At 48.4% G+C, this 13805-nt stretch overlaps 1 protein-coding gene across 1 annotated transcript; it reads right to left on the bottom strand.

Moving 5' to 3' along the window:
• Positions 1-676: 676 nt before the first annotated feature.
• Positions 677-8568, bottom strand: LOC138438352 (uncharacterized). The gene is made up of 8 exons (XM_069586519.1): positions 8537-8568; positions 7681-7724; positions 6842-6918; positions 2658-2723; positions 2470-2508; positions 1661-1840; positions 1286-1328; positions 677-940 (listed from the first exon to the last, which is right to left on the bottom strand). The coding sequence occupies exons 1-8, from the start codon at positions 8566-8568 to the stop codon at positions 819-821; spliced, it is 603 nt and encodes a 200-aa protein (XP_069442620.1). The 3' UTR covers positions 677-818.
• Between the last annotated feature and the right edge of the window lie 5237 nt (positions 8569-13805).

Below are 13805 nucleotides of genomic sequence, written 5' to 3'. Positions count from 1 at the left end.
CCCCCAGCCCCTGCCCAGTAGGAGTTGCCACTCAAGGCCGCGCTAGAGCTCGGCTCCAACCTGGGGCTCCATCCTCTGAGGGGCCAGGTGAGGCCGGGCTCTCAGGAGCCTAGGCAGGGGCCAGAAATGAGCCCGTGTGGACCGCGGCCGTGCCCTGGGGCAGGGTCAACCTTGGATCCTGGGACAGTGGGATGGCAGAGCAGAAGGAAGCCCTCAGAGCTCAGAGGAGGACACCCTGGCTCTCGTCCTTGCTGTGCTACGACACCATGTGACCTTGGGCTTCTGTTTCCCCTTCAGCCAGTAGGAGGTTTGCCTCTGATGGCTGCCGGACCCTGTGTTCCTCGGCCGACTCTGAGGCTGTGACCTCAGCCTGGAGCCCCGGCCGAGGGCAGGGACCCCCATTCTCCAGCTCCAGCCCCCAGTCTGGTCTGGACTGAGCTCACACAGACACCACCCAAGGGCTCTAACTGTCTTAGGCAGACTCCTTGGCACATTGAGGTTAAGAGCTGGGAGACACCAGTCAGGCAGGCCAGAAGCACCAGCCCCTGATCACGCCAGCTGTGCCTTCATGACAGTCAGCTCTCGACATTCAGGGAGCCTTGTCTGTCCCTTGGCACAGACTCAGAACACCAGCCAGGGCCCCCTTGAGTCTCCAGCAGAGCCACGTCGAGGGCTAAGTGGCAGGAGGTGGTGTTGCTGCAGCTTGTTGGCACAGGGGCCATGGACGAAGCCACACTGAGTTTGCAGAAACTTGAGGACCCTGAAAGGAGGAAACCGGGCCTGCAGAAGCAACAACTGTGGATTTATTGGACACAGGGTCACTCGTGGCTCCGAGTCTTGGGGATGTCAGAGGCGGGGAACCATCCCAGCCGGAGCTTCCTCAGGAGCTGGGGGACCCAGCCCCCGGGCCTTTCCTCCATGATGTCCTCCTCGGAAGCCTCTAAAAAGCACAATCAGACACGCCCTGTGGGTACCTTGCCGGAAGGAACCTTGCCCAGGGCTAGGGTACCCTCTGTTGCCAGGAGAACACATCAGCATTGCTTAAAGGGCAGTACCTTCCACCAGCCCAAGGGGAGTGGCCTCAAGTCCTGCCAAACCAAGAAGGAAGAAGGACACAGGGGGCTCAGTCAGGAAAGACTGGGCATCAGACTACCTGGGCTTCACCCCTGCCCCTTCCCTGGGCCAGGAGGGTCAGGGAGGAACTCAGCTATCTGTGACCTCTGCAGGGTCCCTGGGGTGAGGGAGCAGGGCAGTCCTGCTCACAGGGTAGGGTCTGCTGTCTGACCTGAAATGTACACGGCTGTCTCCTTTTGGGCCTTCTTATTCTCCTAGGAAGGGAGAAGGGGCAGAGGGTGGGATGAGGCAGGTTCTACATTATGTAGCTGGGGAAACAGGTCTCACTTCCCAAACAGTCGGGTAAGGCCAGGGTTCAGATCCACTTGTTGTTGCTCAGACCATGTCTGCACCTCTCAGCTCCACACAGAGCTGTTGCTCTACCGAATTGGAAGTTTGACTCAGTGGTCTTGGGGTGCCCTGGCCTCCCCCAACCGTTGCCACGGTGGCATGAGCCTGGCCTCTCCACTCCACCGTGCAGAGCCCAGGGGCTTCCCAGGAGGACCACATGGGGCCAATGTTTCAATTGAGCACCAGGCTTCCTTACCTGCCATCCTGGGGTCCCTGCCACCTCCTCTTCCTTCTCAGTTACCCCCTTCGCACCACGAATGAGGCTCGCTGGTTCCTCCCCCAGGGCCCCCACCTGCCGCTCCTCCCTAGACAAGACAGCAGTCTCCTCCTTGGGGGCAGCATCTTTCAATCCTCGCATTGCCTTGGGGGTCATGGCCTTCAAGGAGGTGCAAGAGGGGGCTATATGGGCAGAAAGGCCCACTGATGCTCTACACCTCCCCTCCTGCTCTGCACACTTGGAGTATGCATCCCCTCCTGCTGTGCACACTGGGAGTCCACATCCCCTCCCGATGTGCACACTTGAAGGGTGCACCCCCTGCTTCTGTGTACACTTGGAGTGAGCACCCCCTGCTTCTGTGCATACTTGGAGTGCACAACCCGCCTGTTGTGCACACTTGGAGGGCGCACCCCCACCTGCTGTGCACACTTGGAGTGGGACCCCTGCCTGCTGTGGCCACTTTGAGTGGGCATCCAGGCCTGCTGTGCACACTTCGAGTGGGCATCCAGGCCTGCTGCGCACACTTCAAGTGTGCATCCTGGCTTGCTGTGCACACTTATAGAGTGTGTATTCCCTGCTTCTGTGCACACTTGGGAATGTGTAGCTCTTTGTTTTTCCAGGGAAACCCCTCCCTTCTCAGCTCGAGGTGTGGTCGGGTTGTTAGTGTCCTAAAGGAGCCCCCCTACTATCCCTGGGGCCCTGACCATGCTCTGGCGAGTTCCTGTCTCAGGGAGCACTGACAGGTGACAGCCCCAGCCCCCGGCCCTTCCTGGCCAGGCCTCACTTACTTCAGAGTCATGCTTCTTCCCACTCCTGACTCCGCGTCTCTACAGAGGGAAACGGGCCATCACATACAGCTGAGAGTGCCCAGGGGTCTTCCCTGCCTGACCCATCATCCTCTGTATGTGTGCCCACCAAGGAGGCCCAGGACAGCCACCCCACTCCAGGGGAGGAGGAGTCCCCAGCCCTGACCCACCTGAGTGGTCACGGGGTAGCACTTATCCATCGGCCCCCACACTGGCCTTAAGGTCTCCCCGATAAGCTGTATGACAAGGAGAAAGAGAGAAGCCTGAGGTGACGTGTCAAGGGCTCAGTCACGCATTGGTCCACATCAGTGCATGCTGCAGACACCGAAGACTGCGAGGGGTTTCAGGAAGCTTCACACTAACAAATGATTGATGTCTTTAAACATAAAACGCTGCATTCACAGAACAAGGACGGGTGCTAAAATAACAATGTTCCAACAATAACCTCTCACTCCTTCTTAAATTTCATTTTGGCTGAATTGGGCCTGTTGTGGTGCATGGACTCTTCATTTCGGCGCTTGGGCTTTTTTTTTTTTTTTTCTCTCCAGCTCAGTGCACAGGCTCTTCTCTAATTCCTGGTCATGGCCTTCGTTGCCCCATGGCATGTGCGATCTTAGTTCCCCGCTAGGGATCGCACTGGCATCCCCTGAGTCGGAAGGTGGATTCTTAACCACTGGACCACCAGCAAGTCCTTCCAACTTCTAATTCTTCAAAAACAGAAATATGATCCTGGGACTTAAAAATCCAATCACAATGTAGAGGATAAAATTGAAAAAGAGTTTCTCCCAGAATAGGGAGATCAGGTGCTGCAATGGCTAAATCATAGATCTTTCTGAAAGAAGGAACAGAATCAACAAACTGAGGTGGCTGGGAAAATCCCAAATAAATCCCATTCATGTATTATTGAGAATATTCCCAAAGATGCAGGACCTGAGTTTGCACAGAGAAGGAATCGCCAAGTCTCCAGGAAAATGGATGAAGGAGACCCACCCCAGATGATGTCATTACTAAATACTGAAACACCTAGGATGAAAAGAAGAACCTAAAAACTTCCAGAGATATGAAGAAAGAAGTCTATTAAGTTTCATCAGACTTTTCAACACCAACCTTTGAAAGAAGAAGAAAATGAGAATCTTCAATATCTGCGAGAAAATTATTTCTAGTCTAAAATTCTGTACATAGTCACACTGACTTAAATACGCAGTAAGACATTTTCAGACAGGTAATATCTAGGACTACTCCTCAGGAGTATCTCAGGATTACCCCTCAGCACAACTGCAGGTTTTGCTGACTGCAAAATAAAAGATAACATGGGCTCCACATGTGAATGAAGTGACGTACTCAGCAGAATGACGGTGAAGGGAGGTCCCAGGACAGCTGAGCCTCCAACCTCAAGGACGTCTGTCCAGGAGGGAAAAGAGTGGAGGGCTCCAAGAAATACATCCCCAGGGAAATAATCATATTGATAAACCACCTAACTTGTCTTAAGTGTATAGAAAGGAGATTAATTGTTTTTAATAGACAGTTTAGATGTATTAATTATAGGTTCAGAGAAAACTAAAGTTTAAAAAAGCGGAGAAAAGCAAAATTATACAGAAAGACTGATGATAGTATACTACCTGACTCAGGAATACTATTTGCATAGTTTTAACACGTAAACCCTCAATACTGAGCTAAACAAAATGATGCCCCAAGCCTACTAGAATGACTTTCAAAAAGGAAATGCTGGAAATGTTAGGAAACAAACAGATCCTCTCGTTCTTTGCTGGAGAGAATGCAAAGTGGATACCAGCACTTTGGAAAGTTTCACAGTTTGCTAGGAAACTAAGTACACATTAGCCCAGGACCCCAGCACCCCCTGCGCGGTGCTTACCTGAGTGAAAGGAAAACCTATGTTTGCACAAAACTTGTACATGAACATTACAGTGGTTTTATCTGAAACTGCCAGAAACTGGAAACAATCCAAATGCTTCTCGTCCAGTTGGCGGCCACACCATGGGGCATCCATACTCCAGACAGCTACTCGGCAATGAGAAGTAACAAACTACCACGGACCACGCACAGGTGTCCTGTGCTCAGTGAGAGGCTCAGAGCCACACCCGGGGGCGGCCCTGTGGCCCAGCGGCTAGGACTCCGTGCCTGCACTGCAGGGGCCCGAGTTTCATCCCTGGTCGGGGAACCCAGATCCCCAGGCCTGCTGCGTGGCCAGATAAATAAAGACTAGGTACTGGGATGTTTCCAGTTATATGCCCATCCTGCAAAGGCAAAACTATGGGGCCAGAAAACCATTCACTGGGTGCCAGGGGCTGGGAGAGGGGGAAGGGTATTAGTGAGTATGGGGGAATTAGTATTAGTGAGTATGGGGGATGTCTCTGAACTGATTGGAGCTGTTCTGGATCTTGGCTATAGTGGCAATTTCACAGTTGTATACATCTGTCAAAACTCACAGAACAGTACACTAAAAAGAATGGATTTCATTCTATTTAAATAGTTCCTTAATTTTAAAAAAATGAATTAAAATGAACCCACTTTGTGAGAGAGGAATTTAAAAGCCAAAATGGTATAAAAGTCAGCAAAAAAAAAAGCGAAAATGATACTCAAAAATTTTTAACAACTAAAGATGTCTTTACTCAAAACAGTTAGAATGCTGAAACCTAGGAGATGATCATGAGGGAGACTGGAGAGAGGTGAGACGCCTGTTGGAGGTGGCACTAGGTGTTCAGTTGTTATGAGAGCTAAATCCTCACCTTCTGTTGTAATAATTCATTAGATAATGTTTAGATCTGAACAATCAAGACAAAGCAAGACAAGCTTTTTATTTAGAACAGTGGAGGCAAAATCAAAGGCTTCAGCTAGACAGTTGGAAGCTAGAAAGATTTCTACCCTGGGCTGCAGGAATTGTGGGTGAAGAGGACTGGGACAAACAGCAGACTTTTTCCGGGTCTTAAACCTTTGACTCATCAAATTATGTATACACATTTCTTTGACGACAATAAAGTTTTTTTTAATGAAAGTTTGGTTAATTAAAAAAAAAAAACACTAATGAAGCAACATTGGACTCTGTCTCCAAAAGTGAAATTTGCTTAGTTGTGTCCAACTCTTTGCAAACCTATAGTCCATGGAATTCTCCAGGCCAGAATACTGGAGTGGGTAGCCTCTCTTCCTGGAGAAGTCCCTTCTCCAGGGGATCTTCCCAACCCAGGGATCCAACAGAGTCTCCCGCATTGCAGGTGGATTCCTTACCAGCTGAGCCACAAGGGAAGCCCAAGAATCCTGGAGTGGGTAGCCTATCCCTTCTCCAGTGGATCTTCCTGACCCAGGAATCGAACCAGGGTCTTCTGCACTGCAGGTGAATTCTCTATCCACTGAGCTATTAGGGGAGCCCTAAGGCACCTGCCCACCTGGGCCTTCTTAGGGGCTCTCCAACCTCTGACAGTCACTCCCTAACTCCGTAGCCCACACGTCTCTGTGCTGCTGGGTCACAGAGAAGCTTGTCCCCATGAAACTCTTCTCTTCCCAGTAGCGCCAGAGGGAGAGCAGGGGGCCTCCAGAGACCAGGCATGTGACTCTAACATGTCACCTTGGGCAGCCTGGGTCCAGTCACTGTCCCTCTGGGAGCCTAAGTTTCCTCCTCTACAAAGTGGGAGCTGCTGGTGGAGGCAGGGAGAATGGATACACGTGCATGTATGGCTGAGTCCCTTCACTGGCCACCTGAAACTCTCACAACGTGGTAATTGGCTATACCCCAGGACAAAATAAAGTTTCCCTTCATGGTTCACCTGAAACTGTCACATGTTTCCTGGCTATACTCCAACACACACAAAAAAATGCTGCTGGGGGCTGCGAGGTTTCACCAGATTGTCAACCCCTAATTTGGCTAGTGACCCTCAGTGGACATGCAGTTTCCATGTGTGTTTTCCTGACAGAGGGCTGGGAGTGGGGGCTTCAGTCATAGGTCCCTGGACCTGCAGTGTCCAAGAGGATATGTGACCCCAGGAAGGTGTCCTGCTCACCACCACCCCCTTCTCATACAAATGTGGAACCATATTCCAAGGCTACTCACACAGTAGGGGTCATCTGTTCCTGTTGGTTCATCTAGGTTCCTGCCACAGACCCTGAGATGAGCTTGCGGCCACAGATCCCTGAGGTGACAGTACAGCCAGCCCGAGGGGGCGGGAATGGGGGTGGTAGAGCGGGGCTTTGTTTGACACTTTCCTGAGAACACAGGGGATTTCTCCAGAGTCCTCACACACACACACACATACACAGTTGGTCAACCATTTCTGATCAGGCAGCATGACTGCTCTTTGTGCTACATGAGACAGTCCCCTTAGCCTCTGACAGAGAACCCCACCTGTGATGACTCCACAGCAATCTCATGGGCAGGGGCTGTTTTCCCCAAAGACCCCTGAAAATAGTAGTACACCACGCCTGCAGGTAGATGAAGAAAGACTAGTTAAAACATTTAAAAAGTAACAATCATTTTTAAATGTCAGTTACATACAATAGTAAATATGGCAATAACGGTATATTTTTAAAGTATTTTGATGTGTGATGAAAGGCATTAGACATTAACTACAATGTGTGAGGGGACAGCTATTCAAAAGTCAAAATGAAAGAAAAGAAAGTGAAGTCACTCAGTCGTTTCCGACTCTTTGTGACTCCCATGGACAGTAGCCTACCAGGCTCCTCCATCAATGGGATTCTCCAGGCAGGAGTACTGGAGTCGGTTGCCATTTCCTACTTCAGGGGACCTTCCCAACCCAAGGATCGAAGCCAGGTCTCCTGCATTGTAGGCAGATGCTTTTTACCATTTGAGCCACCAGGGAAGTGGTGTTATTCAAAGAGCATAAGTAAATATTTGAAGATCACTGCTATAGGGTATGACTTGGTTCTTTGCATTCTGAGGGGGTAGTTTGTGAGTTTTTTGGGAAGATGCATGGGTTTTAGAGTCAGACACAGGTTAAAATCCCAGTTCTCCATGGAGATACAGAGGGAAGAAAGGGAGAAAGAAGGCCAGCCTCGATTCTGAGCAGTGTGACCGGCCCTGGGGAGGCAGGCACATGGTGATCTCAGGAGGGGGCCTCTGAGAGTCTTGGGGAGCAGCTGGAGATTGAAGTGGCTCGGAGACGAGCACCCATTCCTTGGGTCCTGCCATCAGTCCCCTGACCACCCCAGCACCCAGGCCCTCACCTGTAAGAATGAAGATCTGTATTGCGTAGAGGAGACTATAGAGCCTGGAAGGAAAGCAGAGCAGAGTGTGCGGCTGGGGTCTCCCGCCCTCACGGTTTCCTCTTCTGTCCAAGCCCCAGCACCTATTCCACCAGGATGCGTCCAATCAACACTTGTGGATGAATAAATCCACAGCTGTAACAGGGCTCAGCCTAGGCTCCCTGCTGACTCTGTGCCTCTACTTATTCAGAAAGCCAGACTTGGAGCCTGGAGCCAACATGGCCCCTCTGACCCCCTCCATTCTCCTTTCCTTCTTGTTTGCACAGGTCCATCTTGCCTCTCCAGCCTGAAGGCAGGGGCTTAGCCTTGGCTCAGCATTGAAAGCTGTTCGTTCAAGGGTTGTATTAGCTTTTTGGCCCACAGCCCCCCAAAGCCCTCCCTCCCTCCTCTGGACTGACTCCAGCCTGGATTAGAAATAATATCCCATTGTCCATCTTGCTCTTCTGGAACACCTCCCTTGGGACAAACAGAGCTTTTCCTGGCCATTCTGAATACCACCCTGGTTCCCCTACCAGAGATTGAGCTTCCACAGTGAAAGTGCCAAATCCTAACCATTAGACCACCTGAGAACCCCCTCGAACACAGCATCTTGGCACTGCCAGGATGCTGGCACCCTGTCTATGAACACACAAACACACACACACACAGAGGCATGTCCCGTTTGTCTGTACCAGGCTCTCCACTCTGACCCTGAGTCCCAGAGCCACTGCAACAGGCAGGAAAGGGGCACACAGAACCGCTTCCCTGTGGGGCCCAGTGAGGGGGTCCCCTTTCCTGCTTGATGGGGGCATGACAACAGGGCCCATGTGAACTTTACCTCTCTCTCTGGCTGCACAGACCAAACACCATTTTCGGTCTAAGGAGAGAAGATGGGTATCAGTCAGTGCATCATGTCACCCCAGAGGCCTAGTATTCCTTTACTTTGTGGCTGGCGGGGACGGCAATGGGCCAGAGGCAGCTGGGGGATGGCAGGACCCCCACCAGCAGGGTTCATCCAAGGGAGAGCCCGCTGGTTGCAGCTTGAGGCTAAACTAAGGACAATGGAGTGGGTTAGTACTCGGAGCTTGGAAAATGCTCAGGAATTTCTCCCAAGACCTCAGACCTCCCACTGGAAAAGTAGGGGTCAGGATGGGGAGGGCGGGTTGGGAGACGATTAAGGGAAAAGGAACAGCTCTACTGAACATCTGATGTAAAATGACCCCAGGGGGTAGGCAGCTAATTATAATAGTAAATAAAAATGATTAAAAACTACCACCAGTTTAAAGTATTTTCGGTGTTATGCAGCAGATTTGGAATAATCTTCGGAGGACAGGGGGAGATTCCCTAGCCTTTCGAAAGCACCCTCTCTGTCTAGAATCCCACCTTCAGCGTTGAATTGCATATAAACTGACACCAGGGTAAGTTACGGTCTCCAGGGTGAGGTGGACCTCAGCATGGCCTGGGGAGCCTCTGTTCCCCTTGAGTCCCCCACTCTCCACAGGAACTGTTAGGGAGTCTCTCTCTCAACCTCCAGCCCCTTGTCCGCCTTCCTCACTCTCACCCGGGCCCACAGGCTCTATCAGATGGGTGTTCCCAGATTTCCTGCCACTAGACTCACTCGTCCATTCTCTGCTTCTTGCAGGTCATTTCCTCTTCAGAGGAGGAGACCGCGCCCCCTTCTCTGGGGCTCACCCCCTCCTGTACTCCATCCCTCTGGTCTTCTTACAACCTGGTGTTTGGGTTTCCTCTCTCTCACTTGTCCTTCCTTCTCTTCCCATCTGTGTGTAATGATATCACCCAGCTCTTGTCCCTTCGGCCCACATCTTTTCTCCAGGTGCCATCCTAATTGTCCCCTTCCCTTCACACCATCTCCTTGAGAGACTCTGCCGTGCATGTCTCTGCTCCTCTCCACCGCTCCCTCACTCCACAACCCACTTCAGACTCTTTCTGTTCCCATCAACCTCTGAGACCTCTCTCACCAAAGTCATCAATAAGCTCCTAGTCTCCAAACCCAGGGGGCCTTTTGGGGGCCTCAGCTCATTTCATCTCTCTCTGGGGCACTACCAGACCTCTCTTCCTACTGAACTACCTTCTCTGAGAATACTGCTAGCAACATATTCAACAGTAAGCTTTCAAAAAGCAAGAAAGATATCAGTCTTTTTCTGAACAAAGGTTTGGAGGAGAGAAAATGAGAAGAGGAGGGAAGAGAGACTACCACATAGGAAGGGAGGCAGAAAAGTTAGGCTAGGAGTCATCAAGACGATTATCACCTGCTTGGGTGGTTTACCGAGGGCGGCCTTTTGAAACTGCGTACCAGATCTACCAACCTTGAGGATATTAGCAGTCTGCAGAGTATCCTTTGACCATATCAGTGTGAAGGCAGCCTATTCACCTCCCCTCAGGCTCCAGGACACACTGAGAAGGACACTGGAGCACAGCTAAGCCTGGGAGCACAGCTAAGCCTGGGAGCCCAGCACACAGCCCCTCCCTTTCACAACTGGGGTCTGTGTGTGACATCATGCCTTTGGGGGCTTTATGACAGGACAACCTCTCCAACCTTGACCAGAGTAGCTTGTCATTGCCTCAGGTGGAGGTAAACCCCCATCAGTCAGAGGCGGCACCTTTGCAGGTATCTCTTCGGGTCCATTCAGTGCCATCAATGCTGCTTGAGCACCCATGATGTGCCAAGCTCCATGCAAAGTCCTGCAGGGACACAAAGGTGCATAAGACTCACTCACATGACTCAATAATCTTGTTTTTTAAATAAAAAGCCAGATCACAACTGGACCATTTCTAAGTGTCATCCATTTATTAAACCAATGTCTACTGAGCTTTCAGTTTGGGCCAGGAATATGGTGAGGGTCCCAGGTGGCTCAGTGCTAAAGAATCCGCTTGCCAATACAGGAGACATAGGAGACCCAGGTTCGACCCCTGGGTCAGGAAGATCCCCTGGAGAAGGAAATGGCAACCCACTCCAGTATTCTTGCCTGGAGAATCCCATGGACAGAGGAGCCTGGCGGGCAACAGTCTATGAGGTCGCAGAGTCAGACACGACTGAGCAACTGAGCACACAGAAAGGTAAACAAGACTGAGACCAAACAAACATCTTCAGAGTCAAGACAACAGCTTTTACACCCTCCCCTAATTACTACAACTGTAACCAAATAATAATTACAAAACCACAGTGGTTAAAACAGAAGAATACCTTAGTTCCACATATATATGAAATATTTACCATGGAACACCATATTCTCAACCACAAAACAAACCTCTATCACTTAAAAGTTTTAAGTAATTGCAAGCATGTTCTTGGACTACATAGAATTAAATTATAAGTCAGTAACAGAAAGACCCCTGAAAAACCCCAAATATTTGGAAACTAAACAACACACTTTAAAGAATGTATGTGCGGGGACTTCCACGGTGGTCCAGTGGTTAAGACCCAGCGGTCCACGCTCCCAGTGCAGGTTTTCTATTCCTGGCCAGAGAGAACTAGACCCCACGTGCCACAACTAAGACCCAGTGCAGCCAAATAAATTTTAAAATAATAACAATAAGACTTCCCTGGTGGTGCAGTGGATAAGGATCTGCCTGCCAATGCAGGGAACATGGGTTCAGTCGCTGGTCTGGGAAGATTCCATATGCCATGGAGCAACTAAGTCCTCCAGCTGCAGTTACTGAGCCTTTCGCCTAGAGCCCCTACTCTGCAACAGGAGAAGCCCCTGCACCACAGAGAAGAACAGCCCTCACTCATGGCAACTAGAGAAAGGCAAGCAAAGCACTGAAGACCAGTGCAGACAGAAACAAATAAATACACATGTATGTGTGTGTGTGTGTGTGTGTGTGTGTGAAATAGATAATTCCCTGGCTGTCCAGTGATTAGAACTCTGCACTTTCACTGTTAAGGGCCCAAGTTCGATCCTTGGAAGCTTTTCAGTGCAGCCTAAAAAAAAAAAAATTCATGTACGTTTATAAAATAAAAAAGAAAGAATGTTAAACAAAAAGAAAAGAAAAACTATATATATATATATATATATCAGGGACTTCCCTAATGGTCCAATAGTTGGAAGTCTGCCATGCAATGCAGGGGACATGGGTTCAATTCCTGGTCAGGGAGCTAAGATCCTGAATACTGAGGAGCAACAAAACCCACATGCCACAACTGGAGAGATTGTGCACCGCAAGGATCCCGCATGCTGCAACTAGGACCCAACACAGCCAAGTAAATAAATATTTTAAAAATATATCAAAATTTTTGGGATGCAGCTAAAGCAGTACATAGAGGGAAATTTATAGCACTAAAATACCCATATTAGAAAATAAGAAATGTCTGTAGAAAACAACTTATGGTTATTAAAGGGGAAAGAGAGTGGGGGAGGGATAAATTAGGAGTTTGGGATTAGTAGATATAAACTGCTATACATATAATAGATCAACAACAAAGTCCTATTGTAGAGCACAGGGAACTGTATTCACTATCCCGTAAAAAACAATAATGGAAAAGAATACAAAAAAGCATATGTGTGTGTATATATATATATATGTATATGTATAACTGAGTCACTTTGCTGTGCACCAGAAACTAATGCAACATCGTAAATCAACTATATTTCAATAAATAATTAATTAAAAAAGAAAATAAGAAATGTCTCAAATCAATGACCTCAGTTTCTACTTTAAGAAAGCAGAAACGGAAGAGCAAATAAAAACCAAAGTAAGCACAAGAAATTTTAAAAGATCAGAGTGAAAAGAAATGAAACAGAAAACAGAAAAAGAGGGACTCCCCTGGTGGTTCAGTGGCTGAGACACTGCACTTCCAGTGCAGGGGACCCAGGTTCAATCCCTGATCAGGGCACTAGTTCCCACATGCCTCAACTAAAATCAATAAAATCAGAAGATCAACAAAATGTACAATCCTCTAGATACAACAGATCAGGAAAAAAATAAAATGCAAATGATCAATATCAAGAATGATAAAGGTGGAGCTTACCTGGTGGCTCAGTGGTAAAGAATCCACCTGCCAATGCAGGAGACACAGGTCGGATCCCTGGTCTGGGAGGACCCTACATGTCAACAAATGCATAAAAAAACATTTGACAAACTCAACATCTCTTCCTGAAACAAAAAAATCTCCCAGCAAACTAGGAGTAGTTGGAACATCCTCAACTTGACGAAGGACATATATGAAAAACAGAGCTACCAATATACCTGATGGTAAAATACCGAACGTTTTCTCTTTAAATTCAGGAAAAAGGCAAGGATATCAGCACTCTTTGCTTCTACACAACACGGTACTGGAGGTTTTGGAATGTAAACTAAGTCAAGAAAGACAAGTTATTTTCCCTTACCCCATCAGTAAACCTACCACACTCCTGAATGGGGCGATGATGTCAAATAAGAAGCATAACACCAGACCTCCCTTCCCATGCCTCAGTTCAGTTCAGTTCAGTTGCTAAGTCATGTCCAGCTCCTTGCGACCCCAAGGACTGCAGCACGCCAGGCTTCCCTGTCCATCACCAGCTCCCAGAGTTTATTCAAACTCATGTCCATTGAGTCGGTGATGCCATCCATGTTGGTAATTTGATCTCTGGTTACTCTGCCTCTTCTAAATCCAGCTTGAACATCTGGAAGTTCACAGTTCACATAACTGTGACTTCCCTTCCCTTGCCTAGTCTAGTCCAGAAATCAACCTAACATTAGAAAACCTGATTTATTATCATTTGTTGATCTTTTTCCTGAAGTCAAACTGTATACTTTGAGTAACAGATTTCTAGAGTCAGAACCACAATTTAAAAAAAAAAAAATGGGGGGGTATTTCCCAGGCAGTCTAGTTGTCATGACATTACATTTCCAATGCAGAGGTGAGAGGTCAGTCTCTGGTCAAGGAACTAAGATCTCACATGCTCCATAGAAAGGCCAACAACAACAACAAAAAAAAACACAAAAAAACAAAAACAGAACCTCATGATTGCAGTCATTAGCCCTTTATATATATAATTTACAAAACTATTGGTGTTAATTTTATAAGTTACAACATTTTCTTCATTTATGCTGCAAATTGTAAATGAGACAAAACTTTTCACTTGTATCTATATCATAAGTTTACT

This window comes from Ovis canadensis, chromosome 3 (genome assembly GCF_042477335.2).
Source record: "Ovis canadensis isolate MfBH-ARS-UI-01 breed Bighorn chromosome 3, ARS-UI_OviCan_v2, whole genome shotgun sequence".
Lineage (NCBI taxonomy): Eukaryota > Metazoa > Chordata > Mammalia > Artiodactyla > Bovidae > Ovis > Ovis canadensis.
Note: the sequence above shows the minus strand (reverse complement) of the source record. Positions and strands in the feature narration are given on the sequence as shown.

Coding starts and splice junctions, on each gene's coding strand:
- LOC138438352 (XM_069586519.1), bottom strand. CDS start 8,568: ATGGTGTTTGGTCTGTGCAGCCAGAGAGAGAG. Junction 2,724..6,841: donor TTGCTGTGGAGTCATCACAG/GTGGGGTTCTCT, acceptor CTTGTCATACAG/CTTATCGGGGAGACCTTAAG. Junction 1,329..1,660: donor CAGGGACCCCAGGATGGCAG/GTAAGGAAGCCT, acceptor CTCCCTTCCTAG/GAGAATAAGAAGGCCCAAAA.